The sequence below is a fragment of the Microtus oregoni genome, unplaced genomic scaffold (assembly GCF_018167655.1).
Source record: "Microtus oregoni isolate MIOR12 unplaced genomic scaffold, Mior012 000022F_ref0000154, whole genome shotgun sequence".
NCBI lineage: Eukaryota > Metazoa > Chordata > Mammalia > Rodentia > Cricetidae > Microtus > Microtus oregoni.
This window is the reverse complement of record NW_024543081.1, coordinates 18,044,879-18,071,735: the sequence shown is the minus strand read 5'-3', so window position 1 is coordinate 18,071,735 and position 26,857 is coordinate 18,044,879. Positions and strand designations below refer to the sequence as shown.

Sequence of the window (26,857 nt, the reverse complement as noted above, 5' to 3'; positions counted from 1 at the left end):
TGGACCCCAAGAAGGCAAGACAGCTTTGGTGCTGAGCCTTGGGGTCCCACGGATGCACCTTTGTCCTTGGCCAAATGACTCGGGGGAGTAGAAAACCCCAAGAAAGGAATGTTCCAGAACTGGCCTCATTCCCCAAGAAGGGCAGGCTCGGTGTGGGTGTCTTAGGACTTCCAGCCCTTGTCCTGTGGGTGGCTGAGAAAGGGCTTCTAGCAGAAACAGCGGCCCCACCCTGGATAGGCTGTGCCCTCCAGCACCAGAAAGAACTACAAAGGCAGTGGGAGGGGTGGTGTGTGAGATCACATTGTAATGGGCAGGTCCCTGGGCTTTCACTGGCTCCAGAGAGCCGGTCACTGTTGACTTGAGCTGCAGAGCCTCCCTTACCAACTGCAGCCATATAAAGCCTTTGGAGGCAAACTCCCAGCTGCCCACTGCAACCATGAAGGCTCTCCTTTTTGTCTTGTTGGCCACCTACTTGGCCCTGCAGCCAGGTAAGCTATGGGCAGTCACGGGGCAGGGCTAGGAAAGGAGTGAAGAAGAACCGTCGGAGGGGCTGATGGATGATGAGATGGGAAGAGGAGAGAGAAGAGCAGGGTGGCCAGAGCAGCTTTGCTGTGTGGTCTCTCACTCTTGTCCCATGAGAGGCAGCTGTGAGGAACAGAAGGGCTCCCAGAAAGGCCACGGAGGGACAGATGTACAGGACTAGGAGTCCTTAGTCAGGAGGGCCCAGGGGCCAAAAGTCTCAAGCTGGGAAGTGCCACAGAGGCAAGGGAGGGAAGAATGGAGAAGGAAAAGGTACTTAAGATGTCTTAAGAGGGGGACTCAAGAGTCCATCCTTGGCTACTTTTGCCTCCAGGGTGAGAGCCCACTTGGGTGGGCAGTCTGTGATGGTCTAGCATGCTGGGCCCTCCCATCAAGTGACCCCAGGAAGGTCATTATATACTCTCAAAGCCTCAGCTTCCTTTTCCAGGAAGGAAAAAAAAAAACTGTTCTTAAGGCCACTGGAGACCTAAGCAGGATGAAGTTTGTAGCCACTCAAGTCAGGTGTTCAGCACCTGTTCCTACAGGTGTGACTCAAACCCCAGCTTTGCCATTTTTCGAAAAGAAAAGACAACCAACACACCTGACATTGGTGTCATTTGCCCCAGACACAGACCAGGATAGGTCAGGGGCCCTACCATCGCTGCATAGCATTGCAGAGGTCTGAGGAGGGGCTGAGAGGCAAGCTGGGCTTAGGGAACAAAGACAGGTGGACCTTAGTGGCTAGTAGCAGGAGGGCATTAAGGAAGTGTCTCTCTGCACCTGCCTCTAGCCTAGTGCCCCGTGGGGCTTTTTCCAGGTGTGACCAGTCACTGTCGCCTTTTCCCCCCTCTCAGGAATCTCAGGCATTTGATAAAGCTTTAAATTCCCGAATAGCAGCCACAGCACAGACTGTGGGCTTTGGGTGACCAAGGGGAGGTAGGCTGGCAGAGCCCTCTGTGAAGGGTGTCGGAAGTCTTTGGGCTTTTACCTCTTCGTGTTAGCCGTCTGGAGGGGACCGATCTGTGTCTCTCCATTCTGTGTGGGGACGGGAGTCTCTGGTAAGGCTCTCCAGAGGGGCAGCTGGCCGGCCTCTGAGCCTCAAGCCTTCTGCTTCACCCACAGGTGCCGCCCTGCAGTGCTATTCCTGCACCGCGCAGGTGAGCAACACTGACTGCCTGAACGTGCAGAACTGCAGCCAGAGCGAGAACAGCTGCTGGACATCTCGCGTCCGTGAGTCCCTCGCTACCCAACATGGTTCTCACTGCCTGCCACCCTGCTGCCCAGACATTCTGCTTGCCGTCTTTTTCAGCCTCCTTCCCCTCTCCGGCTAAGCAACAAAGAATCTAGACCTTGGGCTTTGCCACAGTTCTTCCTCTGTCCATCTGCCCACCTGTCCATGTATCTGCATACCCCTGCTCAGCTCATCTCCCCCTTCCTTTCCCTCCCCCCCCCTCCTCCCCACGATCGCTCATTCAGTAAACATTGCTGGTGCTTGGTGGAGTGGGTCTAGAGCTGTAGCATGCTCAGGAAGGGGCCCTGAGACAGGGGCAGGGAGGTGAATATCACGGCATTGTGTCTTCCCAGGGGCCATTGGACTTGTGACAGTTATCAGTAAGGGCTGCAGCTCAAACTGTATGGACGACACGGAGAACTACTACGTGGGCAAGAAGAACATCACGTGCTGCTACTCCGACCTGTGCAACGTCAGTGGGGCCCACGCCCTGAAGCCAGCCGCCACCACCCTGGGGCTGCTCACTGTGCTCTGCAGCCTGTGGCTGTGGGGTTCCAGCCATCTATAGGCTCTCAGGGGGCCCCCCCACTACAGCCTCTACTAGACAGGGATACCCCGCCACCACTCCTAACATCCACACAGGGCTGGCCTTCACCCTGCCTCCTCCCGTCTCTGCGGCTTCTGCTTCTACAGCTGTCACCTTGCCCACCCCTCCCGCCCCCACCGGCACCACGTCCCACCAGTTCTGCTCGGGTACTTCTGCTGCAGGACTCCCTCACCGCCCCCACTCTCCGGGAGCTGAGCCGATCTTTACAGCGGCACTTGGGAAGGGCCCAGTGAAGCCTGAAATGAGCTAGATGGGGCAGAAAAGAAGCTGGGAGGTGGGTGTGAGGGACTGGGAGTCCGGTGGGGGGACCTGCCCCATGTTTATAGAGCCCCAGAACACAGTAGGCCTGTAATAAATAGCTGTTGGGTTTAAGTCTGAGAGAGCTTCTGTCCTTAAGCAGCCTATGATGAGCCTGGCTTCCATCTGGGTAATGTCTATCAAGGGTCATGACCATATCACCGACTTTAGGGGTTAGAGGCCTGGTCTTGGTAGGAACACATATGTGGTGGCACCTGGCAGGAGGTAGGACTGCATATGTCAGGACACTAGCCCTTGCTGTACAGACTCCAGCACATAGTCAAGCTTCTCAGAGCCCTGTGTGTTCCTCTACTACCCTCCCAGTGGAAGGAAGCCCTGAGTTTTCATGGATAAGAGGAACCCCTAGGAAGGAGAGCTCCCTCTAGCCTCAGCAAATCTACTATGCCAAACTTTGTTCTAGTCGGGCATGGTGGTCCCTACTTTAATCCCAGAGCTCGAGATACAGAGACAGGCAAATCTCTGTGCCTCTGAGGCCAGCTCAGTCTACATAGCAGTTCTAGGCCAGCCAGGGCTACATAGCAAGACCCTGTCTCGAAACAAACAAACACACCTTTGTTCTTAGAGTTACGTGCTTCTGGCACGTAGGAAATACAAGCACAAGAGTCTCGGAGCAGGCAGCCAGTTGCCCCCACCCCACACCACACAGGAGTGTGTCCAGCCTACACTCCCGAGTTCCTTCTGCTGAGTCTGTGTCCATGCCATTAAAAGCTTGGGGTGGGGGCTGTCTACAGGAGGACATGCCCATCCTTCCCACTCCTGGGGAAACCCTTCTGAAGGAAGCCTGTCTTATTCCTGGGAATTGCCTGGACCCTGGGTGGGGATCTGCATGGGAAACCTGTTTCTACAGCTTATGCCCCCCACCCCACCCCCCCCCGTGCCACAGAGCCAGTGTTGAGATAACATGAGAAAGTCAAGGAAGTGTCTGTCACTCAGCACCTCCCTCCACCTAGCGCCGAGCGGGGCTTTTTCCAGGTGTGACCAGTCACTGAGGCCTCACATCCCTCTCTCAGGGATCATGGGCATTTAACAAAGCTTTAAATTCCTGAACAGTGAGTAATAGCACAGACTGTGGGCTTTGGGTACCCACACAGGGGACATAGAAGATCAGTGAAGGGCTCAGGTGTGTACTGAGGTGGGTGTCGGAACTTGAGTCTCAGCATTCAGTGGTGGTAGTGGGAGCCCAGGGGCCAGTGGGACAGGGGTTGTGCTGAGGGTGAGCCTGGCCAGGGCTTCGAAGCTGATGCCCTCAGCCTCTGGTTATGACCTCAAGTAGGAGACATTCCTCTCACCCTGGGAAACCATGAGCATCCAGGGTTGAGTCCAGGCTCTGAGAGGCCCTGTGTTTTCAGGAGGACACTGAAGAACTGGAGGTCTTTCAGCAGGATCTCACAGCTACTAGGAACTGGTGCAGGACCTGGGGCCAACAGCTACCACAGGGGGTGGTACGCAGGGTGGTACTTCTGGCAGCATTTTCTTGGGAGCCAACCTTCTGGTTGAGGCTTGCTGTCTTTCCTGGAGGCAGTGGAGGACAAGGCGCAGATTGCAGGACCTGGCACAGCTCTATCCACTCAGCAGTTTTGGGGCGTCTGCTTGGTCCTGAAGGCTGTTCCTAGCACACCACATCTGGCTGTCACATAGGCTTGGCTGGATTTTCCTCAGCACATCTGGATACCCTAAAACCAACCCATGGCATGGAGCCTGCTGGTCGGCAGACCCATAAATAAGAGAAATAGGGAAGTATTTGTTCCCTGCACACAGAGCTGGGAGAACAAAGGGCAGAGGTGCCAGAGCTGGCTCATGCAGAATGACCATCCTCCCTGGGTAGACTCAGCCCACCAGGGACCACACATCAGCTGCCCCTTAGCCTAGTCTTTTTCTCCCTGTGGTTGGTGGCCACAAGGTTCTGTAGGCCAAGAGTGCCCAGGGGCAGAGAGACAATGGGCCGTCATACCCTACCCTGGAGACTTCTTTGCAATGAAATATTAGAGTTAGGGTAAGAGAAGCAAAAGGCAGAAGGTGCCCTGAGGAATAGAGGGCACCCCTGGGTGCCAAGACCAAACCAATGACCTGGCATGGGACTCTAACTCCCTCATAGTTGCCACCAGTGTGGCACCACTCACCTAGCAGGGCCCAGTCGGGGAAAGATGGGGTGGGACCAGAGTTTCGCAGGGGCGAGATGTAGGGCAAAGTTATCCTGCTTCCCCCGCCCCCCACCCCGCCCTGCTGCCTAGTGCCTGGTATTTCCCCCTGGCGGCCAAAATGGATTGCCAATCTGCCTCTGGAGGTGACGCCGGGCTCTAGGACAAACAGGAATCTTTGAAGAGCCAAAAATCCCTAAGAGAAGGTTCTGTACCCAGCACCCTTATTTGCCTAGTGCTGGCAGAGAAAGGGGCATATTGAGCAACCCTGTAGACACCAAGGTCTGTTAGGGTGAACAGGCCCTCCTCCAGTGTTCAGCCGTGGTACAGACATGCATCACTTATACGTGAAACTACAGATACCTCAGATCCCTTCGAGAGGAGCCTGGCAATGTGGTCTAGGCTAGGGTAGGGGAGAGAAAATGGAAGCAGAGCAAACAGAGGCTCAAAACCTAGCAAGGTGACAGGAGCAGAGGAGGCCCCGAAGATGGGTGCTCTTTCACCTCTTTCCCTGTGGCAGAGGCCTGGCTAACCGGGGCGGGTCTCTTCCCTGGAGGCATGAGACATGATGGACAGAGTACAGAAGGCCCGTGCTCTGAGCGATGGACTCAAAGAGCATTGCTTAGTCTCTTCCTCCTTAGAGTCTGTCCCTGCCCCAGCCAGAGTGCAGACCAGGGCAAGGTAAGTATTTCAAGCGGAAGTAACATGTGGGAAAGGATCGTCTTCCGGTCGTTTGGAGCTACCCTGATTGGCAGTGAGTTCCTTGCCTCTTGGAGTATCCAAGAAGACCCCAGGCACCCACTGTGCCATAGCTCCTGGAAGAAAAACTGGAAAAGAATTCTGCTCTGGATGGAGACCACAGCAGACCCACGCAGCGGATCTGGCACTCCACCAGTCCACCCTTCCTTGGGCTCCCTGTAGTCATTTGCACACAGGATTATCGAAGTCCAGCAGAGCAGGCCGGACCTCAAAATCTTCCCCTACTCTGAAGGAAAGGGACTGACATTTCACAAACCAAACCTGGCACCTTTAGCTTAGTACATCATGCCACTCCTTTCCAGCCCCTTACTTCTCTATCTTGGATGTTATTTGCATTAAAAGGGGTAAAGAGGGGGCTGGATAGATGGCTCAGAGGTTAAGAGCATTGCCTGCTCTTCCAAAGGTCCTGAGTTCAATTCCCAGCAACCACATGGTGGCTCACAACCATCAGTAATGGGGTCTGGTGCCCTCTTCTGGCCTGCAGGCATACACACAGACAGAATATTGTATACACAATAAATAAGTAAATATTTTTTTAAAGGGGGTAAAGAAGGAATTATTGGGGGTGCACTTAGGATGATCAAGATTTTTGGTGGACACGGCCCGAGTGCTGGGGGACAAACAGTGTAGGCTGCAGACTGGGACTGAACGGCACTCAAGAGATGGGGTCTAATTCTCTCTAAACCAGAGCGAATGCCCCAGGGGCCTTGCGGAAGGGGGATGCCTGGACAGGCTTGTGGGTCACGAGCAGCCTCGTAGAAGCAGCATCTTTAGCGATGCCTTGTCCGTTTGCCTTACAAAGTTCCTCAGCTGCTCCGGGGAAGTTCTGGAAATCTTTGGCTATGCTCATCTGAGCGACTGGATCGCGGGAGGGAGAGCAGGCTTCCCTGTAGTTCCTGCACCTGCAGCTCCGAGCGTGGCGGCGAGGTGGCGCTGTACTGCTCCGCGCGTCCAGCTGCGCCCCGCCCCGGGAAAACCGAAAGCGGCTCTGGCGGAGGACGCGGAACACACCACCAAGAGCGCGCGCCGGGTGGATATGACTGAGCGTGCGCGCGACTTCAGCCGGCGGCGCTGATGCCTCCGGAGCGCCTCCCCCTCCAACCGCTGGAAGAGGTGGTGCGCTCCAAGCGGTTCCCGGAGCTCCCAAGCTCCCGGTCAGGCCCACTGCAGGCACCTGGTTACAGGGGTTCCTGGGTACCAGGTGCCCACGGCCAAGATGCTGGGGCTGCTGGTGGCATTCTTAGCCCTGGCGCTTGCCTTCTTCGCGCTGCTGGACGGCTGGTACCTGGTGCGCGTGCCGTGTGCGGTTTTGCGCGCACGCCTGCTCCAGCCGCGCGTCCGCGACTTGCTGGCCGAGCAGCGGTACGCCGGCCGGGTACTGCCGTCGGATCTGGATCTGCTCCTGCACATGAACAATGCGCGCTACCTGCGCGAAGCCGACGTGGCTCGCGCCGCGCACCTGACCCGCTGCGGTGTGCTGGGGGCGCTGCGCGACCTGGGCGGGCACACGGTGCTGGCCGCCTCGTGCGCGCGCTATCGTCGCTCGCTGCGCCTGTTTGAGCCATTCGAGGTGCGCACTCGCCTGCTAGGCTGGGACGACCGCGCCTTCTACCTGGAGGCGCGCTTTGTCAGCCTTCGCGACAGCTTCTTGTGCGCCTTGCTGCGCTCCCGGCAGCACGTGCTGGGCACCACGCCGGATCGCGTAGTACAGCACTTGTGCAAGCGCAGGGTGAGCAGCCCCACCCCGATGCCCTAGCCCTGTGCAACTCCCAGCCCCCTCCCACGAGGAAGACCTCTTTGAAGTTCTGGGACTGGTCTTGTATAGGAACACTTTTGCACTTTTCCTCTGGGTCCACGCTGGTGCCCCTCTTGGAGTGCTCACCATCTATGAATTAAGACTTTACAGTCAGGCGTAGCCAGTTTTGAACCTGCCCCCCACCCCAGGGTTTCTCCTCCCTTCCTCTCTTCCAGAACTGAGATGCCCAGCCCACGTCTCTTGGAGTCTGAGTTCTAGTTCTGTGTTATCTAGAGTGCTGAGTCACCCTCTCTAGTCTCTGACAGGTGCCTCTTTTTGAGCATGGGATAAAATTATGGTCAGTTAGAGGCAGTTGCTTGGAATTCCAGTGGACCTGAGACCCTCTTTTATACAACTTGCAGCTGAGTAGCCTGGGTTTGGTTTGACCTCGGGAGACCACAAGCCTTGTGTCTTTCCAAGGTTTGATGGGGGAGAGTCCTGTACCTCCTGGGACCCAAAGCCCTTCCCCAGGGCACAGTCCTCCAGCATGGTGGCAAGAGCCAGCTCCTTCAGTATGGCAACTGTGACCCTGGAGACAACCAGGGTAGTGATGGTTGCCAAGGCAGGCTCCTGAAAGGTGCCAGGGCATGCCCCACCCTATTGTACCCTCTCTGGCCTTACATCAGTGCTTAGGAGCTATATCTGCCGGGGAACACTCAGAGAGATGGTGGGCAGTTTGCCCAGTCTGTTCAGTGACTGCTGGTAGACAAGGCTCCCTGGCTTCCTCCTATCTTTGTTGAGTCATGAACTCCTAGGGGGCTGGTTGGTACTGGTTGGTACAATGCATGCGAGGGGTGAGGGGACTGACTGGAGGTGCAGTCACAGTAAGCAGTGACAGTGTGGAGGAGGCACAACCAATGCAGGCAGGCATCCCAGCTCAGCTGGAGGCCTGGGGTTGCCTGGGAGTTTCCCTGGTTACAGGACTGTATCTTGAGTCGGGTTGGGTCCCAGGGAGAGGCAGATGTGGTTCAAGACAGGCTGAGATTAAGGTTGGGCTAGTCTGCGGGCCACGGGCTAGGAAGGGGTAGCCCCGACTATAGATCCAGAGCAGATTGTACCCAGGCTGTGGGCCAGCAGTTCCCACCTGCTGTGTGGCACTTACCATGAGAGGTAGGAACCTCTGCTCAGCTTCTCCCCTCAGCCCTCAGCCCCCAACTGCAAGGACTCACGGGAAGCAGCCTTGTCTGTGCCTACCTATGCCCTGCCCCTCATCCTGCTTTTCCCCCTGGTAGCTGGTAGCTCGTCAACCAGCCAGCTTCACAGGCTTCTGCCTGGCTCTGGAGACAAGCCTCAAGCATGGCCCTGCTGATGAGGCCTGGCCAAAGAGCATGGGATAGAAAGAACTAGGAAGGAGAAAATAGGTTAGAGGAAATTTGGGAGGTACTGGGCAGGTGTCATAACGGGGCGTGGTTCCTGCAGGGTCACAGGCTGGAACATGAAATAATCAGAGGTCCAGAGGCAGGAGGGCAGCAGCCTGATTGGCTGTCCCCCTGTTTTGCCTCTCTCTCAACACACAGCAGCAGTTGGCTCTCTGGAGACTAGGCTTTCTGTTCCCCTCCAGGTGGAGCCCCCTGAGCTGCCAGAAGACTTGAAGCACTGGATCGCCTACAATGAGACCAGCAGCCAGCTGCTCCGTGCTGAGAGTGGCCTCAGTGACACCAAAAAGGACCAGTGACTGCCACACCTGCGCCCTCCCTGCCCTGCCTGTCAGCCAGTCCATTCCACAGAATGGGCCGCCTGGGTTGCACTCCTAGCCGGAGTGGCCTTGGACAAGCCTGGCTCCTTTTACCCGCTTGACTCAACTCCTCTGTGCTTATCTCCTCTTGGGCAGCTGTTGGGGTGGACATTGTTGTCCTGGCCCAGATCTGCCTCCTGGGTCCCTATAGCCTGACTGTTCTAGTGTGCCCAGATGAGCAGGCTCCTGGAGCAGAAGGGCCAGCACAGAGCCCAAAGTCAGGGATGCTTGTAATCAGGCAGGCCAGGGTAGTCCAGGGTGTGGCTGGGGCCTGCAGCTTACTCAGGGACAGTGGACCCTCTGGAGGTCACCTTATAGCAGGGAAGATAGGCCAGGACCAGCCCAAGGGCCCCTTAGAACTCAGAAGGGCAAGTGGAAGCAGATTCTTGGCTATGATTCTGATGATACCCACAACTCTAAGAGGATGTATCCTGTCTAGCCAGGTCACCGGAGCCAGGAGCCCTGGTGTATGTGAGGGGTCCCATGACTATGCTGAGTACCTGCCCTGTCAGCTCAGGGGAGGGGGCAGCTGCTTGGAGCTAGGCACTGCCTCCTTGCTACCTCTCTGGGAACCATACCTGGAGCCAGAGCCAAGAGCTTCAGTGATGCCAGGACCCTCACCCGCACCCCCTACCCACCCCCATGCTACTATGCTTGCCTTAGTGCTATCAAGGGGAAGCTGCAATCTGTTTTATTTAAAGAAAGCACAAGATTAAAATGTTTAAAAGGCATGTATAGTGTGTGTGGGGTTCTTATTTCTGCGCCTTGCCACCCCTGCACAGACCTACCTGCTCCCTCTTCTGGAGGAACACGGGTGGCATAGGGTGCCTCTGAACGTCGGGCTGAGCCTGATGAGTCATGGGATTGAGGCCAAGAGTGAGCAGGCTAGAACCCCAGCTGGCCTTCCTACCCTGAGCCCCTCCTTGTCTAGCCCCAGCCTGTGAATATTGCAGCCCCAGTTATGTGTACCTGGCCCAACTTTTCTGGAGTCCTAGGAAGTCAGGAGGAAAGTAGGGTGCAGGCCGCACTGCGTTCTTCATGCCCTTTGTGGGTAGGGTGAGTAGGATCCTCAGGACTTAGAGCAGTATTTTATGGGGGCGGGGTGGGGGAGGTCTTTGCTCTACCCTGCACAGTCCGGAGGCCTGAGGGCCTGGAAAGGAGTGGGTTAATTTTAAATGGGCACTCAGTGGTAGGGAGGGGTGGAGAGGTTGTGTCAGTAATCTGCAGCTGGGAAGACCTGTCCTGCACCTCTGCCTTCTACACTTCCAGCCCTGAGCCCTGAGCCTGCCCTGATCCCGCAGGCACGTGGGTGGCTACGCATCACCTTGATTTTAGGGGCTTTGAAGAAGGCTTTTGCCCTTAGTGGCGTTAGAGGGCAGGAGATGCGCAGAGAAGAAAGGGCCAAGTGTAATCTAGAGGTAGGGATCCTTGGGTGAATTATGGCTGGGTTGTAGCAGTTATCTTGAGTGCCGCCAGACAGGCCCACGGGGACTTCAGGTGGGAAGTGCTCCAGTAGGAGCAAGGTGGGGTTCGTGTGTCTCTGTCTCCAGGGCTGGAGGGGGCACATAGCCTGGATGTGGGGTTCCCTGCTTAATGACCTAGATGTGTAGTCTTGCATCCGGGTGTATTCATAGTTGGGTAGCTTCAAGGTCAACCATGAGGCAAGGACTTTTGCAGGTCTCTGTTGTCATTGGGGACCAGGTAAATGAACCGAGCTTGTGGCTCAGTGAGCTGGCGCCTCAGGTGCTAAGCCACAGCTTTCCTGCCTCCCCATGGACTCAGGACCAGAATTAGGCTTGACTAGGTTCTCTCATTCTCACCTCTGCATCTGTGTAGAGGGCTGAGGCAGTACCCCAGTTACTCCACTAGGGGGTAACATCTGCCCAGTCACCACAGTGCGCCGATATCCCTGGCTTCTCGCCTCCAAATCAAGAGCTCAAGAGGTTTTCTGAGATTAAGCTGTGGCGCAGGGGAATTGCCCCACGGGGGCACTGCAGGTATGGAGTTGGCCATAGAAATGGTGTTAGCTGGTGATTCAGCGGGGCAGGTTGGCAGCAGAGAATGTTAGTTCTCTTCTGCCCTGGCAGTCTGTTGGACTGCCTGCTACCTTCTTCCTGGCAGTCCTGGTTGCCAATGGGACTCCAGGGCCATGGCTACCAAGCTGGGAGAATCTAGGGAGTACTCAGCGATGCAGCGTTAGTACCTGAGTCATCCAGGCCCCACAGCTGCCACATGCCTCACAGATGGCAGAACACGGTGGAAGGGACAGCCAGAGGCTACACTGGTGAGGGGAAGCAGCGCCACAAGACCAGAGCTCTTGGGTGCTAGGGAGTGTGAGCTCCTGGCTGGAGAGTCAGTCCCTGGGTATGCAGTGACCCCTCCATCCTCTGCCCTTAGGAGCAGTCCTAGCCACTGCCCCTGGGGGTGCTCTGGATCCAGCCTGGCATTGAAGTCTGGAGATGGGTAAACATTGATTCTCCCTTGATTCCCTAGCTGTGTCAAGGACGTCATATAATGGGCAGGCCATTATAAGGGTGTGCATGTATGTGTGTGTGGCAGATTTGTGGAGATGGGCACCCCCAAGAAGACTAGGGTAGAGAGGTTGCTTGGCATCTGCCTATCTCCCTCTGTGTCCTGTCGTGTTCCTGGCAGATTTGGACAGATCACAAATTCCTGGAAGCAATGAAATACAAATGTCAAGCTTCCTTCCTGGGACAGGATGACATCCAGGGTGCAGGGAGAGCTGAGGAACCTGCCCTGGACTGAGATGGGCTTAGTGTGCAGAAAGGGTGACCCAGGAGGCCCTTCTCCCCCTAGGTCTGTGTCTCTTCATCCGAGATACAAAAAAAAAAAAAAAAAAAAAGTCGTACATGAGAATGAAAGTCAGGGGCCCGGAACATTTCAAATTACAGCCTGTCTTCCCTGCAGGCCAACTCTTTGGATTCCGAGTGCCCAGCAAAGACAGATGCCCCTTTATCCTCGGCTTATTTTATTTTCCACAATTTTGGGGGACAGAGTGAGCGACCTGAGGCCCCGTGAGCTCTGCTCACAGAGCCGTGCAGGCAGAGATGACTGCAGTAGCACCAGGCCCTGCCAGGAGAACAGATACAATAGGAACAAGGCTGCCTGTGTGGCTAGAGGCCTGGCACCAAGCCTGCCTCCCCTGAATTGCAGAGGTCACGGAAGCAGCAGAAGACAGGGTGAGCAACCCCGATGCCATCAGGGTCGGTGGCCAGGCAGGAACTGGAGCAGGAGCGGGTCACCATAGGACTGTGGTTGAAGGGGAACTCTGCAGGATGGGCAGACACCAGCGCATGAAGCCACCACAGCTTCCGTCTCACTCTGTGAACCCTTCCGTATCGTCCAACCTTCTCAAACCCCTCCTGCAACCCGCATCCCAGATCTGCTCAACCCCCAGCTGTGGCATATTAGCAGCAGCCTCTGTGGAGCATATACACTCCTGTGTGGGGCTCTAGCCCAAGGCACAGTAGCAAACCCTGTCAGAGCCATCCCCACTCCCCTTATCCCCATGCTACTGTCTCAGTGCGGGTACGTAAGGGGCTGTCCCTCTAAGTACACGCATGCACGCACACACACACACACACATCATTCTACCCCTCTGCCTCCTAGGTGGAGCAGAATAATGGTGGATGAGAGAAGCATGGTGGGGAGGTAAACCTGACCCCAGGTGGACCCCCCCACCAATCCTTGCCTGAACCCAGCCTTACCCCCGTCCACTGTCTCCAGTATGGTCTTACAGGCTGTGTCTTCCAGCTTGCACTGAGCAATATTCTTGCAGGAGTTAATGGCTGTGGGCTGCTCACAGGTGTAGCACTTGAAGGCTTCACCTGTCAAGGGTTGGGGGCGGGCACAGTCTCACCACCTAGCTCCAGGAGCCCATATTGGAGCCAGGTAGATGTGGATGAATGTGACCTCCTGAGATTCTTAAAGGCCCAGATGACTGACTGACAGACTCAAACACTGCATCCACCATCTAAATCTGTCTCCCTCTCTGGAGAACAGGCCATGGCCATGACTCCTGTCCCAGGGCAAAGTTGAGATCTAACACCCAGGAGGCTCATGAAGGGTCCAGAGGATGCCTTGGCCATAAAGCCTCCCAGCACCTCTCTCATTAGGAGATGGGGGTAAACTGAGGCCCACAGCCTCCATGCTAGCCGCACTCCCAGCCACTCACCAGAGCCCACGCTCCAGGCTACCAAGAGCAGCAGCCTCGTGGCCCAGTGAAAGGCCATTCTTCAGTGCTCGGGAGCTGGGAACCCTGGCTGGCCTCGTGTTTGAGGATTTATACTCAGCCTCCGGCTTCGGCTCCTGGGTGTTGTCAGGGCCGGTGTGACTCAATAGGGCGGCACAGGGCTAGGGATGTGGGTGGTGGATGGGAGCCATCATCACTTACCACCCTGGGGTGGGGTGCCTCTATGGACTTCTTGGGAGCCCCTGTCTGGGAGCCCTGGCCCTACTTCTGCTGCACTTGACACCCTGCCCTGTCGTCCTGGGCTTGGCTCAATTGGCCCTCTGATGAGCCTCTTGCCTCAACTATGTCTGAGTGAACCCAATAGGCCAGATAGCCCCAGTCCTGAGGACCCCTGTGCAAGGCTGCCTCAGGTCTGCCTGATCCAGAAAGCCTCACAGGAGCTGTATCCCCATCTACCTAGTTGGTACTCAAGACTGATCTGCTGTGTACCCACAAAGTAGTGAGCCAGTGTGGAAAGCAGGGAGTGGCTGGTGAGGTCTGAGTGGATATGAGGCATTAGACTAACCACAACGGCCAGACCCCTGGCCATTAATGAATGACTTTGACCAAGCTTGAGCTTCTTGCCTTCAGTCCTGGCAACAGGACTCCTCCTCCTCCCCCTACCCCCTCCCGAACTGACATCCTCTCCCCACTTTCTATATCTTTTCCTGTGCTGGGCCTGTCACATCATGGGCACACTGACTCATGCCATCTAGGCCTTCATCCTCCATATCCCTCCCCAGTTGAGGTCTCTGCCTTTTCTCTGTTCTCCAAGGTTCTAATGTATGCCCATGTGGGTGGATAGGAGGTAGGCTGATGAAGGAAGGAAAAGATGGTGAAAAGACAGGTAGATTGGTGGGTGGGTGGATAGGTGGAGGATGGGTGATGGATGGACAAGTAGATGGATGAATGCACGATGAATGGATGGCTACTAACTGCATGGATGGATGGACAGATGGATGGACAGACAGACGGATGGATGGACAGATGGGTGGATGAGTGGGTGGGTGAGTAGATGGACAGACGAATGGATGGATGGATGGACAGACGGACGGATGGATGGATGGATGGGGGGGTGGGGGTGGATGGACGGATAGGTGGATGGGTGGGTAGATGGGTGGATGGGTAGATGGGTGCATGAATGGATAATACTTATCCTAAAATAGGTGATGGGTGACTACATAGGTAGGCTGACAGCCTACATGTGTGTCTCTGTCAGGGGCTGGTGAGTGGGCCAACTGTTACAGACTGTCACAGCAGAGTTAGAACCTGACCTTGTGACAGAATGGGAAATTGAGAAGGAGCTCTGGGCCAGGCTCCTTGAGATTTTCTTTTGGCCTTTCAGGTCTTTCTATGTGTAGCCTTGGGGTGACCCCCTTGTCCTTCCAGACCTTTGTTCCCCTTGGTTTTCCTGGGTTGCTAGGGAAGAAGTGACCTGGCACTGTAGGGTGAGGCTGTCATACAAGGTTTGCATGAAAGTAAAGAGAAGGTGTGACTTGTGGAGGGAAGGACTGTAGTTCCTACCAGTTAAATAGTGGGGCTGCTCATCCCTGGGGCTCTGTCCACAGACCACACCTAGAGGCTGGGAGAAGAGCCAGGGAATGTCTGGTTCTGAAGCCTGGGAGACTGAGCCTAGAGCTGGCCTGTTGGGTGACCCAGGCCTGCTCACCAGGCACCCACTCTGGTCTCCCCTTCTTTCATCTGTAAACTGGGCAGATGAGCATCTGCTCTACCGTGCTTAGCAAAAGTGGGTCTTTATGGCCCTGGAAGGCCCCTTGTACCACAGTGCAGGTGAGTGCGGAGCCCAGGGCTGGGGAGACAGCTGATGAGCAGTGCAGGCTTGTGTACTGAGGACAGGACATACTGCCATGACGCTGACCCAAGGCTGCCTGAAGGGCTTGCTTGTCGTGGCTTTGGAAAGGAGGGCTGACATCACAGGTCAGTGATGGCAGGGAAGTTGCTGGGTGGAACAGCAAGCAGGAGGGGGCACATAGCATTTTTGTGGGTGACCATGCTTCTCCTCTAGCCCCACTCCCCCAGTGGTAGGGTTGGGAAGGCAGCATTGTGTCTGGGTTGACACTGCTGGGCAGGGCAGAATTTATGTCCTTGTTTCGTAGCTTCTTTGCGTGAGTCCACACCCTCACCACTGGTCCTGGGTGTAGAACCTGGAGACCAGGTTTGAGTCCAGCACAATAATGTGTGACTTAGAAGGCTGGCTCACCCTTCCCAGCCTGGGACAGAGCTTCTCCATGGATCTGAATGCTACAGATGCTGTGATGTGGCCCTGGGCCAGTCATTTCTCTGAGCCATTCTAATCTTTAAATTGGAATGATGACGGCCCTAGCCCCTGGGGTTGCTGGGATGCTGAAATGAGGGAATGTGTGTAAAACCTGCCTAGGCCAAGCAGGACTGCCGGCAGAAATCAACAGAGGCTCTGACAAGATTCCCCCAAATTATCTCTCTTGCACCTACCCTGACAGGGACCCCTAGGTCCCTCTCCAGGTCTTTCCAGGCACTGAGTCAATCCCCAGCTTTTATGCAAGCTGAAACCATGGCCTGTGCCTGTTCTCTCCAATTCAGCTGGACACTGTCTAGTCCTAGCTGTCTGCCATATCACCCTGTCTGTTTCTGGGAGTCTGGCTTCTCTTCCTTGACCATACCCTCTGCCTTCCATGGAAAGGTGCTGGCTAAAATGCAAATCACACCACTTGCTACTCTTCTTAGAAACTTCTGGATTTCTGCTGCCTTCAGGACAGAGTGCTCCACCCTTTGGTACGTGATGCTTGCCCTTCCTGCCTCTTGCTGTAGTATGGGCGTTGCACGTGGAGGAACATTTTTTCATTGCTCTAAGTCCCTTCTCACTCCTAACCCAGACCTGTTGAGAGCATTTGCTGGAGGAGGAAATGAGGGATGGAAAGAGGATGAATGGATAGATGTATAATAGAATAGATGGATGGTACGAGAAGATAGATGGATGAGTGGAAGATGAATAAAATGGTAGGTAGATAGATGGAATGGTGGGTGGATGAGTAAATGAATGGATAATTAAAAAGACAGGATGGATGGGTAAATGGATGGGTGGATGGTGGACAGATGGTAGGTAAGATGGATGGGATGGGCAAGTGGATGAATAGATTAAAGAATGGGTAGCCACCAGGTACAGTGGTACTTAGAAAATGGAGGCAGGAGACTCAAGAGTTCAAGGTCATCTTGAGCTCCAAAATGAGTTTGAAACCATTCTGGCCTGCATGAAACTTTGTTTCAAAAAATGGATTTAGAGATGAAATGATGATTAGGTGAAAGGCTGGAGAATGGATGGGTGTATGGATGAGAAGATGATGGAGAGATGAAGGAGAGATGGGTGGAAGGATTTGTTGTGGTTAAGTGTATGGATAGGTGGGTATATAAGATGATGGGTGAATGTATGAAATAAAGGATGAATACACAGATAGGATCATGGTTGAATGAGAAACTATAAGATGTATGGAAATCAATTAATAATAGAACAAATGGATGGGAGAATGGATGGATGGGGTGATAGAGGGACGAAAGGATGGATGGATGAGTGGTGGGGTTTGTGGACAGTTGAAGTCCGAGGTGTGTTATTTCTTCCAAGGAGATCTAGGATAGTGCCATCTATATCCCTGCCTAGACTCGGACTGGCCTCTCCCCAAGGTACATATGGTTTTTCTTGTAGTCTTTTGCAGAACTCAGTTGTCACAGGCCTGGAAACCCCAGGGATGAAGAGCTCACCTCCTTTCAGGATCACCCCTATTCCCCGAAAGCCCTCTGTCTCTGATCATGTTGCTGGGGAACTTAAGTGTGGCTCCCTGCTCAGGGCAAGAGCAAGGCTGGGGATGTAAAGAGGTGGTCTGTTTCCTTCTGATTTTAAGGCCAGAGGGATGGTGTTGTGGCATGTGCTGGAGCTATCAGGCTCCAGGAAAGGGTTGGAACTTACCGTACTACTAGCCCTAGGTTGGTGTGGGCCACTGGACACCCAAATCACTTTTCCCTTCTCTGCCTAGAACTGAATCTTCTTCCAGCTAAAGTCAGAGGCCATCAGGCCAAACTCTGCCATATCTGCTTCCTATCGGCTGTTAAACTTCCTGGATTTCCACAGTGGTCAGCCCTTGGCCAGGATGGGGACCTGCTGAAGCCCCTCACTTCTGACCAGTGAAGTAGAGAGGGACTGACTGACAGACTTGGATTTAGCTGGTCCAAAGACAGGGACAAGTCTCTGGAAGAGAGACTCACAGTTAATGAGGTTGAGGTCAAAGAACATTATGGGTTCCACATGACCTATACCTACCTGGGCAAAAGTGGTCAACTGAACCACTTTCAGGGCAATACACTGGGTGCTGTCCTGGGTCAGAGTTAAAACTGACCCTAGTTTTAGAAAGATCCCTGGTTATAAACAGGGACTTAATCTGTGGTCATAGACTGAGCCTTGCTTTCTGGCTATGAACTGAGCCTTGCTCTCTGGTCATAGCCACGATCTCTCATCACAGATGGGCTGTGTCCTCAGTCTCTGTGGTGGTCTGTGGGGTGCCTGTACATTTGTGAAGGCTCATGGTAAGCAAGAAAAGTCAGACAAGAAAGTGTCATGTGATGACAGGATCATGTCCCTCACCCCCCGTTGACAATGTCAGAATCACCCAGATGTGTTGCTAGCAAAATAATTGTAGATTTTCGTTATCCACAATCTAGAAGTCTCTACCCCTCTTTTTCTTTCAGAGGCCTCCAGTCAAAAAGCCATGATGCTTGGGATTGGTTGTACCCCAAGACTTATGGTGGGTCTCACTAGACTGACACAGCCCTGACCCTGGGAACTGGCCCAGGACTGAAGAGCTCCCCATGAGACAAGGGTGGGGACCCCCCCAAGTCACAAGTGCAGAGAGCCTCTTCTCCAGGTACGGAGTATCTTCAATGGCACTTGGTCAGGGGACCCTAGCCTGGGACCAGAGCTACCCTTGGAGGTAATGACCAAGAGGAAGATCCTTGGGTCTGGGGTCAAAGATTGGGGCAATGGTTAGCTGAGGCCTAGAGCAGGGTAGGTAAGGGAGGAGATGACTATGAGGGGCAACAGAGCCATCTGCAGGCCAGGGAGGAGAGAAGGGAGCTCCAGCGGGAGAAGAGGAGTCTTGCTGGTGAGCTTCTCTATCCCAGCCTCTGCCCACTTGTCAAGCTCCCCTCAGGCCCTAAGACCTAGAAGATAGCAATCACCTGATCTGCACGGGTGCTCCAAGCCTGGTGACTGTCTTTGCTTACGATTTTAAACTTTAGGATACAGGAGAGAATAACAGGGATGGAGATGGAGTCAGACATAGGAAGGCAGGTCGGTACCCAGAAAGGAGACTCAAGAGGCTGATGTGATTGGCCATTGTATTTCTTCAAGGCATCAGGGAACGGGGCTGTCAGGGATAAGGGGGTAGAACCAGATGGCCGTGGTTTTACAGAAGGAGTTCCAGGAGAAAGGTAAGTGCCAGGGCAAGGACCAGGCCACCAGGACTGTACAGGGTGGGTGCTCCATCCACGTTGCATAGATCGGAATTGCAGCAGGACACTGGCCGGGTTAGGCCAATGCCATCCACGTCTGAGGGTTCACACTTACTGGCACAGGACTTGGTCACCGTGGAGTCCCCCAAGAAAGGGAACACTGTAGGATGCAGAAAGCGTCAACCAGACTAGTCAGTCCTGTACTGCCTCCGTGCCCCAAGCCCAGCGGCCACCTACTCTAGGCTCACCCACCCTACTGGCCTAGATTCCCCTTTCACCAGGACCACTGAGTGCCTGGGACATACAAAGGGCACCTGTGGCAGCTTGCATTGGTCTGTAGGGTGACTTCTATGTAACACAGAATGTAAAACCCAAGCCGCAAGACAGCCAGCCCTTCCCACGGGCTTCCAACCAACAGCAAGTGCCTCCCATCACAAGGGGAGAAGGGAAAAGAGGGAGGCCTGACGGCTGGGACAGAAAGTCTTCTAGTGGAAATGGTGGAATGGTGAGATCCCAGCTGGCCAAGATGGCTGGTCTGGAGGGACTGTGGCGTTGGACCCCAGTTCTGTCTTATCCGGAACCTACTGACCAATCTCCCGGGAGTAGAGCGTGGTCTTGCACATGTTTTCGTTGATGTGGCAGGCGGTGATGGTGACACAGTTGGACGCACTCACAGGATCCTGACAGGTATAGCACTTCAAGGCCATAGCTGAGAGAGAGGCGACAGGAGGACAGTGAACAGGCCTCGCTATTCCAAAACTCCAGAAACCGCCTGCGGGTAATGCCCATCTCTGCCACGGAGGCTTAGTATAAGGAGACCAGGGCACTAGCCAGGGGCCAACTGCCTGCTAACCAAGCTCAGGGATGATACCATGACCATTGAACTAGGGTCTTACAGAAAACACTTACAGAATGTGCCTCGGAACATTCTGGTATCCATTCACTCAGTTTGGAGCCAGAATGAGGACAGCTACTTTGGAATGATCACACACACACACACACACACACACACACACACACACACACACCCCACAGCCACAGGCCAGTTTTATGCAGACATTGTTAAGGCAGCTGCCATTCCACTTTCTCATCACTAACTGTCCTGCTAAAGGGCCGCCTGTCCTGGGCTTGGACAAGCAGATCCTTGGAGCACTGTGTGGAAGCTGCACCTAGAAGCTCACAGGTGCCAGCTTGGCAAAGGTGCCCCCCTGACTGGGGGGGGGGGTGCAGGTCTAGAGCCTGTCTAGAAGGTACCGCACATTGTTTGCCAACATCCCAGCCCTAATCCCGGGGGCCCCAGTATGCTTGACTGTCTCCAACTGGTCCAAGCAATCCAGATTCGTAGGGAAGTTATCTCCCCTCTCCCCCAGTGACCTGGTAGGGCTTCTGCCTCTGGCCAATTCAATCTCTGAAGATGCGGGACCACCTGGCTTTAATCCACACCAAGGAGCACCTAACTAGTTGAGTGCCAGCATTCTATAGACATCTTGTGTTCTCTTAAACCCTGAGTCCAGTGGTCACTCCATCTCTGGATATTTCTGGGTCCGCTTTCCCCCTCTACATCTCTGTTGTACCCAGACTCCCAGACAATCTGTCCCAGTGTTCCAGGTCTCCCCTCTCCTCCACTCATGGTCACCCCATCTCTGGATATTTCTGGATCCACTTTCCCCCTCTACATGACCAGAGTGCCTGACAGTCTGCCCCAATGTCCCAGATTTCCCCTGTCCTCCATCTCAAAGACTTTCCCTAGAAAACATGCTAATATCCTGTGGCTCCCAGCTGGTACCTCGGACTTTGCCACTGGCTTCTGCCCACCTGATCTGTCCAGCTCTGCCTTCTTCTTCTCTAACACCCACCCCATTAGGTACCCTCTCTGAGGACGGTCCCAGGAAGCACAAAACCTGCCACCCCATGCTCCCCCATGCTCCACCATGCTCACCAAGCTCCCCGCAGGTGGCCAGTACCAGTACCAACAGCACCATCCAGGTCCCCTTCATAGTCCCAGTGCCCAGTGCTCACTGAGGCCTGCCAGGTGGGGTTGCTCAAAGGCCTATAGTGGTGGTCTGACCGGTTGGCAAACCAGATTAGAAGGGGATCAGATTTCTGCAGGGCCTGCCCTGCCTCCTCACCAACACCCCATTCTGCAGGGCACTCCTTCCTCACTCCCCCACCCCCAGCTGCCCCAAGACCGTTCTTTCAGCTCCACCACCCAAAGTAGTCATTCCCTCCCTGGCCCCGGGGCTGCTTTCCTCTCCCATAGGGTGCCCTTCCCCACCACCCCGAAGACTCCTACCCAAGGGAATCATCCAGATTCCTCCTTCTGGGACAGGTTAGGGGGCTCCAGTCTGCACAGAATGGGGCAGTGGGGTTTGGGCTCTCCGGCCCACTTCCTGCTATCTTAAAAACCCTTTACCTTGTGGCCAGCTACTGTCTGCAGAGCAGAGCAATGGCCTGGATGCCCTCCTTTCCGAGATGAACTGAGCCTTCCCGGCTCCTCTGAAGTAGTCAGAAGGTGGGGGTGCTGCATTGCCACTGACAACAAATCTAGAGTTTGCTCAAAGGCCTAAGGAACAAAGGCAGAACTTGCTTGATCACCAGGAAGGTTTATGACAGAAGTGTGAGATGGGGAGGCCCAGGGTTGCTTTAGGGGCCACTATTCCATGTTATCTGGAAGGCCATCCACTCTGTGCACCTTGATCTCACATGGCCCATGGGCTGATCTAAGGCAGGACTTCCATGGGCCCATATACGTCCCTCTAGCTCCCTCCACTGAGGGTCGAGGGGTTGGGGCAGTGGTTCTCAACCTGGGGCTAACCACCCCTTTGGCAAACCTCTCTCCAAAAATGCTTACATTACCAGTTGTGATAATAGCAAACTTACAGAATGAAGTAGCAATGAAAATAATTTTATGGTTGGGGGTCACCACAACATGAGGAACTGTATTAAAGGATCACAGCATAGGAAGGCTAAGAACCACTGGGTTGGAGGAAAGGAAGTCCTCTCTCTCTCTCTCTCTCTCTCTCTCTCTCTCTCTCCTTCCCCGCTCTCTGTGTCTGTGTGTCTGTGTGTCTATGTGGTGTCCTTGCCACAGACAGGAAGCTGTGAAAGGGATCCCCATGACCTGGCAGCTACCAGCTCTCTGATTCTCCACAAACATCACCCTAGAGGACCTCATCGCAGTTGAAAGTGTAGGGGTAGGGGCACAGCGGCTAGATTCTTTGCTAGTGGTTGAGACCACACTGTTGCTGGGCCTCCTGGGAGGCTTTTTGTGGGGTGCCCAAACCTCACTTCTGTCCTGGTTCTGCTCGTGCTGCCCCACAGCCACGGGTGTCTGTTCTTGCTTCTGCCCTGCCCTTCCAGTTGAAGTGATCTCTGTGAGTCTCCATCGTGGTCCATTTATGGTCCCAGGGATTTCTGCTAAGGAGCGCCACTGGGGTCTGGCTTCACTCTGCCTGGGAGACCCCCATTTACCAAGGCACCGGACCAACCACGGTGCTTTCCCTGCCTAGCATGAGTCAGAGACTCGGCCTCCCGACTGTATTTTTCCTCATGATAGTTCTGGAGGGACAGAGTGCTAATTAATTTTACTGTGGCTAAAAAAAAAACTAGGCTCCGAGAAGCTAATTGGCTAAGACCAGGTCACCTAGCAAGACAGACAGCATCCCAAGCCTATCTGACTTTGCAAATCATTCACCATGCATGGTCATACCACAGAGCAGTGGGCACGGATGTGCTGAAGTTAACTGGATTAGAGAGTCCACTCTACACCCATGTGTCCTTAGACTGAACCCAGTTCCTCCAGCACACCCAGCTCAGCTCAAGCTCCTACCTGCCCTCAGGCCCAGGGGCCCCACCTCTGCCTTAACCCCTAGAATATACCTGTCCCCTAGGCGTCTCTGCCCTTAGAGTTTCCACCCACTGTGCTGGGAGAGCCAGGCTGTGCCTGGGAAGTTTCCACCATGGGGCAGGGAAGAATGCAGCCCAGCCAGGGTCTGGGCTGTCTCTGTCTGGGAGGCCTCTGTTCTAGGAGAGCCACACCCTTCCCTTCTCAATTCCAGGAACCTTTGGATAAAAGCTTAATGCGTGACTAGGATCAAGGCTCAGAATGTAACCTGATCAAGTATAAAGGGATCAGGGCTCAGAGCCTGTGACCAGGGTCAGGGCTCAACGCTAGAATAAGATCAGTTCTCTGAGTGTACAAGGGGTAAGGCATGGTGATTAGGATCAGGAGTTAGTATATAACCAGGATCAGGTCAGAGTATGACTGGGGCCAGGCCTTACATGTGTCTGGACTTCGAGCTCTAAGGGAAACTGTGGAGGACCTCTGCAGCACTGCCACTACGCTAGGACATTGTGGGGCTCTCCTGGGGCTACTGACATTGAGGAGTCATGCCCCAGCTGTGAGTCAGTCAGATCTCACCTTTCTGTCCCTCTCACACTGCACAGCCTACTAGTTTTCTGGGCAAACCCAGACTCTGCGGTGGCAACTCTCTCCAGACCTTGTCTGGAACACCTCCCTCCGGATGCAGCATTAAGAAAATGCACTGGTGTGGTGGATGGGAAGAAACTTGAGCAGGGACACTGAGGGCACCCATTCGTGCCTCTGTCTCTCAATGGAGAGCAGCAGCAGAGACCTGGCTCTGGAAGTCTGGGAAAGGGAGCCCTGGTTACTACCCCGAGCCCAGGACAAGCTATGGAGGGAGGTTGGACAGATGCTCTCTTGAGTCATAAAGCCCCGCCTCTGCCTTCCCTGTCCTCACTCAATGTCGTAGCTCTTCCTTTATCCTCTCACACATCTCCCAGAGAACATCCATAAACCCTGTAAGCACCTCTGCTCTGTGGATCACGAGATAGTCACAGTTTCATCCTGAAAGTGGGGCAGTAGACGTCTCGGTACCTACCCTTTCCACCCACCAGCCAGACGTCAGAGGAATGTCTCTAGAAGGACAGAATTTGGTCTCAGGGGAGCTAGAACCACATGTCCACAGGCTCACTGTCCCTGGAAACATAAACCACCTTAGTCCTCACTACTGTAGATCAACCTTTCCAGGAGGTGTCCAGGAAGGTAAACTTGGCGGTAGCCCTTCCCAAAGGGCCTAGGAGGTCCTCAGAAGAATTAATTAAAGAGATCACCAGATTCTGACATCTGGCCTCAGACTCCCAAACTGCACTTCAGCCTGCTAGCCAGCCCCTCTCCTGAAAGTCTGTCTCGAAGTCTCTGATTTCGCAAATCCATCACCGTGCATGGCCATGGCTACCCAGCAGTGGGCACAGATGCGCTGAAGTTAGCTGGATTAGACAAGAGACCCAGGCATCTACAGAAGCAGCATCCGGCAAACTCCAGGCTTAGAGTCTACCAATGTCCTTCCAAGGAGCAGCACCGGAGGCCCCTCCCCCTCCAGGCCTCACCCACTGCTTCTCTCTCTTGGTCACAGCCTTGATAATAAGGGTGACAGCTCTCTCCTGTCACCCCACCTCAGCATTTCTCTTTGCTTGGCCTCTCTGTGTGTCCTCTGATCACTTCCTGTGGCACACGTGGAGGGTGGTTTGCTTCTTGGCATGTGAGGCAAATATTTCCTTCTCAGTCTTCTGCCTTTCAGTTCTGCCTAACAGCCTCCCCTCCCAAGTCTCCTCACGTAACCCAGCTGGCCTGAACCTTTAGTCCCAGTCTTTCAAGTACTAGGAAGCTTCCATGAGTATTATTTTACAGATTCTTATATAATAATTTATGACTCCCAATTTAGATTTTGCATCTTGTTTATCTTCTTTTTTTTTGTTTTATTTTTGCTTGTTTGTTTTTGTTTTTCGAGACAGGGTTTTTTTTGGGGCGGGGGTAGTCCTGGCTGTCCTGGAACTCTGTAGACCAAGCTGGCCTCGAACTCACAGAGATCCACCTGCCTCTGCCTCCTGAGTTAGGAATTAAAAATGTGTGCCACCACTGCCTGACTATCTTTTTCTTTTTAATTTTTAGTGGCGTTCTTGACTGTATCTCATATACCTGGCAACTCAGACATTTCGAATTATATCAGTTGCTGAGTGTGCTGCTGCTCACCTGTAATCTCTGCATTTGGGTGGCTGATAAGTGATTGCCATGGGTTCAAGGCCAGCCTGGGATACATAGTGGCATCCCACTACTGAGCTCAATAGCTTTGGCATAGCCAAAGACATCCACAAACACCACTAGTTGTGATGACATGCTCCATTATCTCAGAAAGGAAGCCCATGCTCTTAGCTATCGAACCATCCCTCCATTCCTGCAGCATTGTGAAAGTACCCTTGGTCTTCAGCCAAGTTTCTTGACACGCAGCTCCTTAAAACTCTTGGAAACCCTGTAGCAATTAGAGTGTCTTTTAAAAGTTGATGAATGACAAGTGGAGGGATGCCCCTTGTTAGTTCCAGGATGGGGCTGGCCACCTAAGAGACATCTGCACAATTAGAGGGTGGGGACTTTTATCCCCACCCAAGTCTCCTCTGGAGTCAGGAGAGGAACTGAAAGGTAAACCGATCACCTTGGCCAATGATGTAATCAATGATGCCCACATGATGAAACCTCCGTAAAAACCAAAGGGACAGGACTCTCAGCCTCTGGGTTGCTTAACACAGGAGAATCTGGGCCTCTGAAGAAGATAATGAGAAAGTACTCGTGCCTGGAGACGCAGGGAGGCTCTGACGTTCCTTAGTGAAACCCGATAATTCAGGCAACACTTTTACACATTCTTAAAATCAAGGACATGACCAAAAATGCCAAAATTACTGTATGGAGAGTCACAGAGGGTGAAGGATGTGAGATGGGCATAGCCTGGGGGGCAGAGCTTCGACCTGTAGGATCTGATGTGGGCTATGCGTAGTTGGTATCTGAGTTGTATTGGAGAATGGTCAACTGAAGCCCATTGCAGGATTGATGGCTGGAAAAAAAATCCCAGGATGAGAACTTTTTTGTAAAACCCCATAATCCTAGGCACGAGCAGGAAGTTGTGACGTGAGTGGCCCTGTCCTGTCTGAGCCCTGCCAAAGGTTCCTTGCTCAGCACGCACCCTCTTCTTTGCAGGCCTAGCACAAGACACCCTGACTTCTGTAACTGCAGCAATTCAGACAAAGGTACCTTGGACATCACAGCAGAGTCACTGCTGACCAGAGTGATCAAGCCCCTGCCCACATTTTCTTTTCTTTTCTTTTCTTTTTTTTTTTTTGGTTTTTCGAGACAGGGTTTTTCTGGTTTTGGAGCCTGTCCTGGAACTAGCTCTTGTAGACCAGGCTGGTCTCGAACTCACAGAGATCCGCTTGCCTCTGCCTCCCAAGTGCTGGGATTAAAGGTGTGTGCCACCACCGCCCGTCTCCCTGCCCACATTTTCAAGGCCAACAGACGCTGCCCAAGCAGCTTAGGCACGCTTCTCCCGCTCGCCTTCCTCTCTGCCACAGCCTCTGTTGCTATGTCATGTGTTCCCATCCTAGTACTCGGAGAACCTTTCTGATATCTAGAGTGACCAAAGAAATGTACAAGCATCTTGGTGATCAGAGATGCTTAATGGTGCAGCAGAAGGAAATGCTTTGGAAGTCTCCTCCTGCCCTGTACACCTGCCTCCATCTGTTTCCAGCCTGCCTTAAATCCCGCCATTTCATGCAGAGTCCTGGAGTGTTTTCAAAGGCCAGCTCTGCAAGAGTGTGGGTCAGTGCCTCACTCCTATAGGCTGCTGACAAGGATTGTGTGGCCTGAGGGATGTCACATTGTATACATGCATCCACAGTGATGGGTATGTGGGTTTCCACCCTGTGGTTGCTGGGCGTGAACAGCTCTGCTCTGAGCAATTATGGGCCAGTTTCCAGGGACATGTTTCTACTTCTGTGTGTAAGTCCAGGGGCACCCTTTCCAGGTCATAACCAGAAACCGGGTTTAATCGTTCAATTAATCATTTGTAAGCCCAGAGTCATGTTTGAGGCCTAGCAATTAAAGAATTTCTTTTCAACCATGCAGGATGCTGAGCCAGCCTGGGCTCTACAGTGAGTTCA

The 26,857-nt window shown here is 53.9% G+C and overlaps 4 protein-coding genes across 4 annotated transcripts; 2 read left to right on the top strand and 2 right to left on the bottom strand.

The window, feature by feature from the left end:
* Positions 1-323: 323 nt before the first annotated feature.
* Psca (prostate stem cell antigen) lies at positions 324-2,713 on the top strand. Its single transcript, XM_041672615.1, has 3 exons — positions 324-488; positions 1,642-1,749; positions 2,104-2,713. Exons 1-3 carry the CDS (start codon positions 437-439, stop codon positions 2,316-2,318), a joined length of 375 nt encoding a protein of 124 aa, XP_041528549.1. The 5' UTR covers positions 324-436; the 3' UTR covers positions 2,319-2,713.
* Positions 2,714-6,645: 3,932 nt separating this feature from the next.
* Them6 (thioesterase superfamily member 6) lies at positions 6,646-9,833 on the top strand. The gene is made up of 2 exons (XM_041672250.1): positions 6,646-7,301; positions 8,929-9,833. Exons 1-2 carry the CDS (start codon positions 6,789-6,791, stop codon positions 9,040-9,042), a joined length of 627 nt encoding a protein of 208 aa, XP_041528184.1. The 5' UTR covers positions 6,646-6,788; the 3' UTR covers positions 9,043-9,833.
* A 2,403-nt stretch (positions 9,834-12,236) lies between these two features.
* Slurp1 (secreted LY6/PLAUR domain containing 1) lies at positions 12,237-13,355 on the bottom strand. The gene is made up of 3 exons (XM_041671743.1): positions 13,298-13,355; positions 12,831-12,950; positions 12,237-12,391 (listed from the first exon to the last, which is right to left on the bottom strand). Exons 1-3 carry the CDS (start codon positions 13,353-13,355, stop codon positions 12,237-12,239), a joined length of 333 nt encoding a protein of 110 aa, XP_041527677.1.
* Positions 13,356-18,804: 5,449 nt separating this feature from the next.
* Positions 18,805-20,847, bottom strand: Lypd2 (LY6/PLAUR domain containing 2). Its single transcript, XM_041671721.1, has 3 exons — positions 20,790-20,847; positions 19,440-19,559; positions 18,805-19,010 (listed from the first exon to the last, which is right to left on the bottom strand). The coding sequence occupies exons 1-3, from the start codon at positions 20,845-20,847 to the stop codon at positions 18,805-18,807; spliced, it is 384 nt and encodes a 127-aa protein (XP_041527655.1).
* Between the last annotated feature and the right edge of the window lie 6,010 nt (positions 20,848-26,857).

What these genes read in the sequence shown, in the direction of transcription:
- Psca (XM_041672615.1), top strand. Translation starts at nt 437, where the DNA reads ATGAAGGCTCTCCTTTTTGTCTTGTTGGCCACCTACTTGGCCCTGCAG. An exon ending in CTACTTGGCCCTGCAGCCAG is followed by an intron (nt 489 to 1,641) that starts GTAAGCTATGGG and finishes CTTCACCCACAG; the next exon opens with GTGCCGCCCTGCAGTGCTAT. An exon ending in CTGCTGGACATCTCGCGTCC is followed by an intron (nt 1,750 to 2,103) that starts GTGAGTCCCTCG and finishes GTGTCTTCCCAG; the next exon opens with GGGCCATTGGACTTGTGACA.
- Them6 (XM_041672250.1), top strand. Translation starts at nt 6,789, where the DNA reads ATGCTGGGGCTGCTGGTGGCATTCTTAGCCCTGGCGCTTGCCTTCTTC. An exon ending in AGCACTTGTGCAAGCGCAGG is followed by an intron (nt 7,302 to 8,928) that starts GTGAGCAGCCCC and finishes GTTCCCCTCCAG; the next exon opens with GTGGAGCCCCCTGAGCTGCC.
- Slurp1 (XM_041671743.1), bottom strand. Translation starts at nt 13,355, where the DNA reads ATGGCCTTTCACTGGGCCACGAGGCTGCTGCTCTTGGTAGCCTGGAGC. An exon ending in AGCCTGGAGCGTGGGCTCTG is followed by an intron (nt 12,951 to 13,297) that starts GTGAGTGGCTGG and finishes AACCCTTGACAG; the next exon opens with GTGAAGCCTTCAAGTGCTAC. An exon ending in ACTGGAGACAGTGGACGGGG is followed by an intron (nt 12,392 to 12,830) that starts GTAAGGCTGGGT and finishes CCCATCCTGCAG; the next exon opens with AGTTCCCCTTCAACCACAGT.
- Lypd2 (XM_041671721.1), bottom strand. Translation starts at nt 20,847, where the DNA reads ATGAAGGGGACCTGGATGGTGCTGTTGGTACTGGTACTGGCCACCTGC. An exon ending in GGCCACCTGCGGGGAGCTTG is followed by an intron (nt 19,560 to 20,789) that starts GTGAGCATGGTG and finishes CCTCTCTCTCAG; the next exon opens with CTATGGCCTTGAAGTGCTAT. An exon ending in GCTCTACTCCCGGGAGATTG is followed by an intron (nt 19,011 to 19,439) that starts GTCAGTAGGTTC and finishes TGCATCCTACAG; the next exon opens with TGTTCCCTTTCTTGGGGGAC.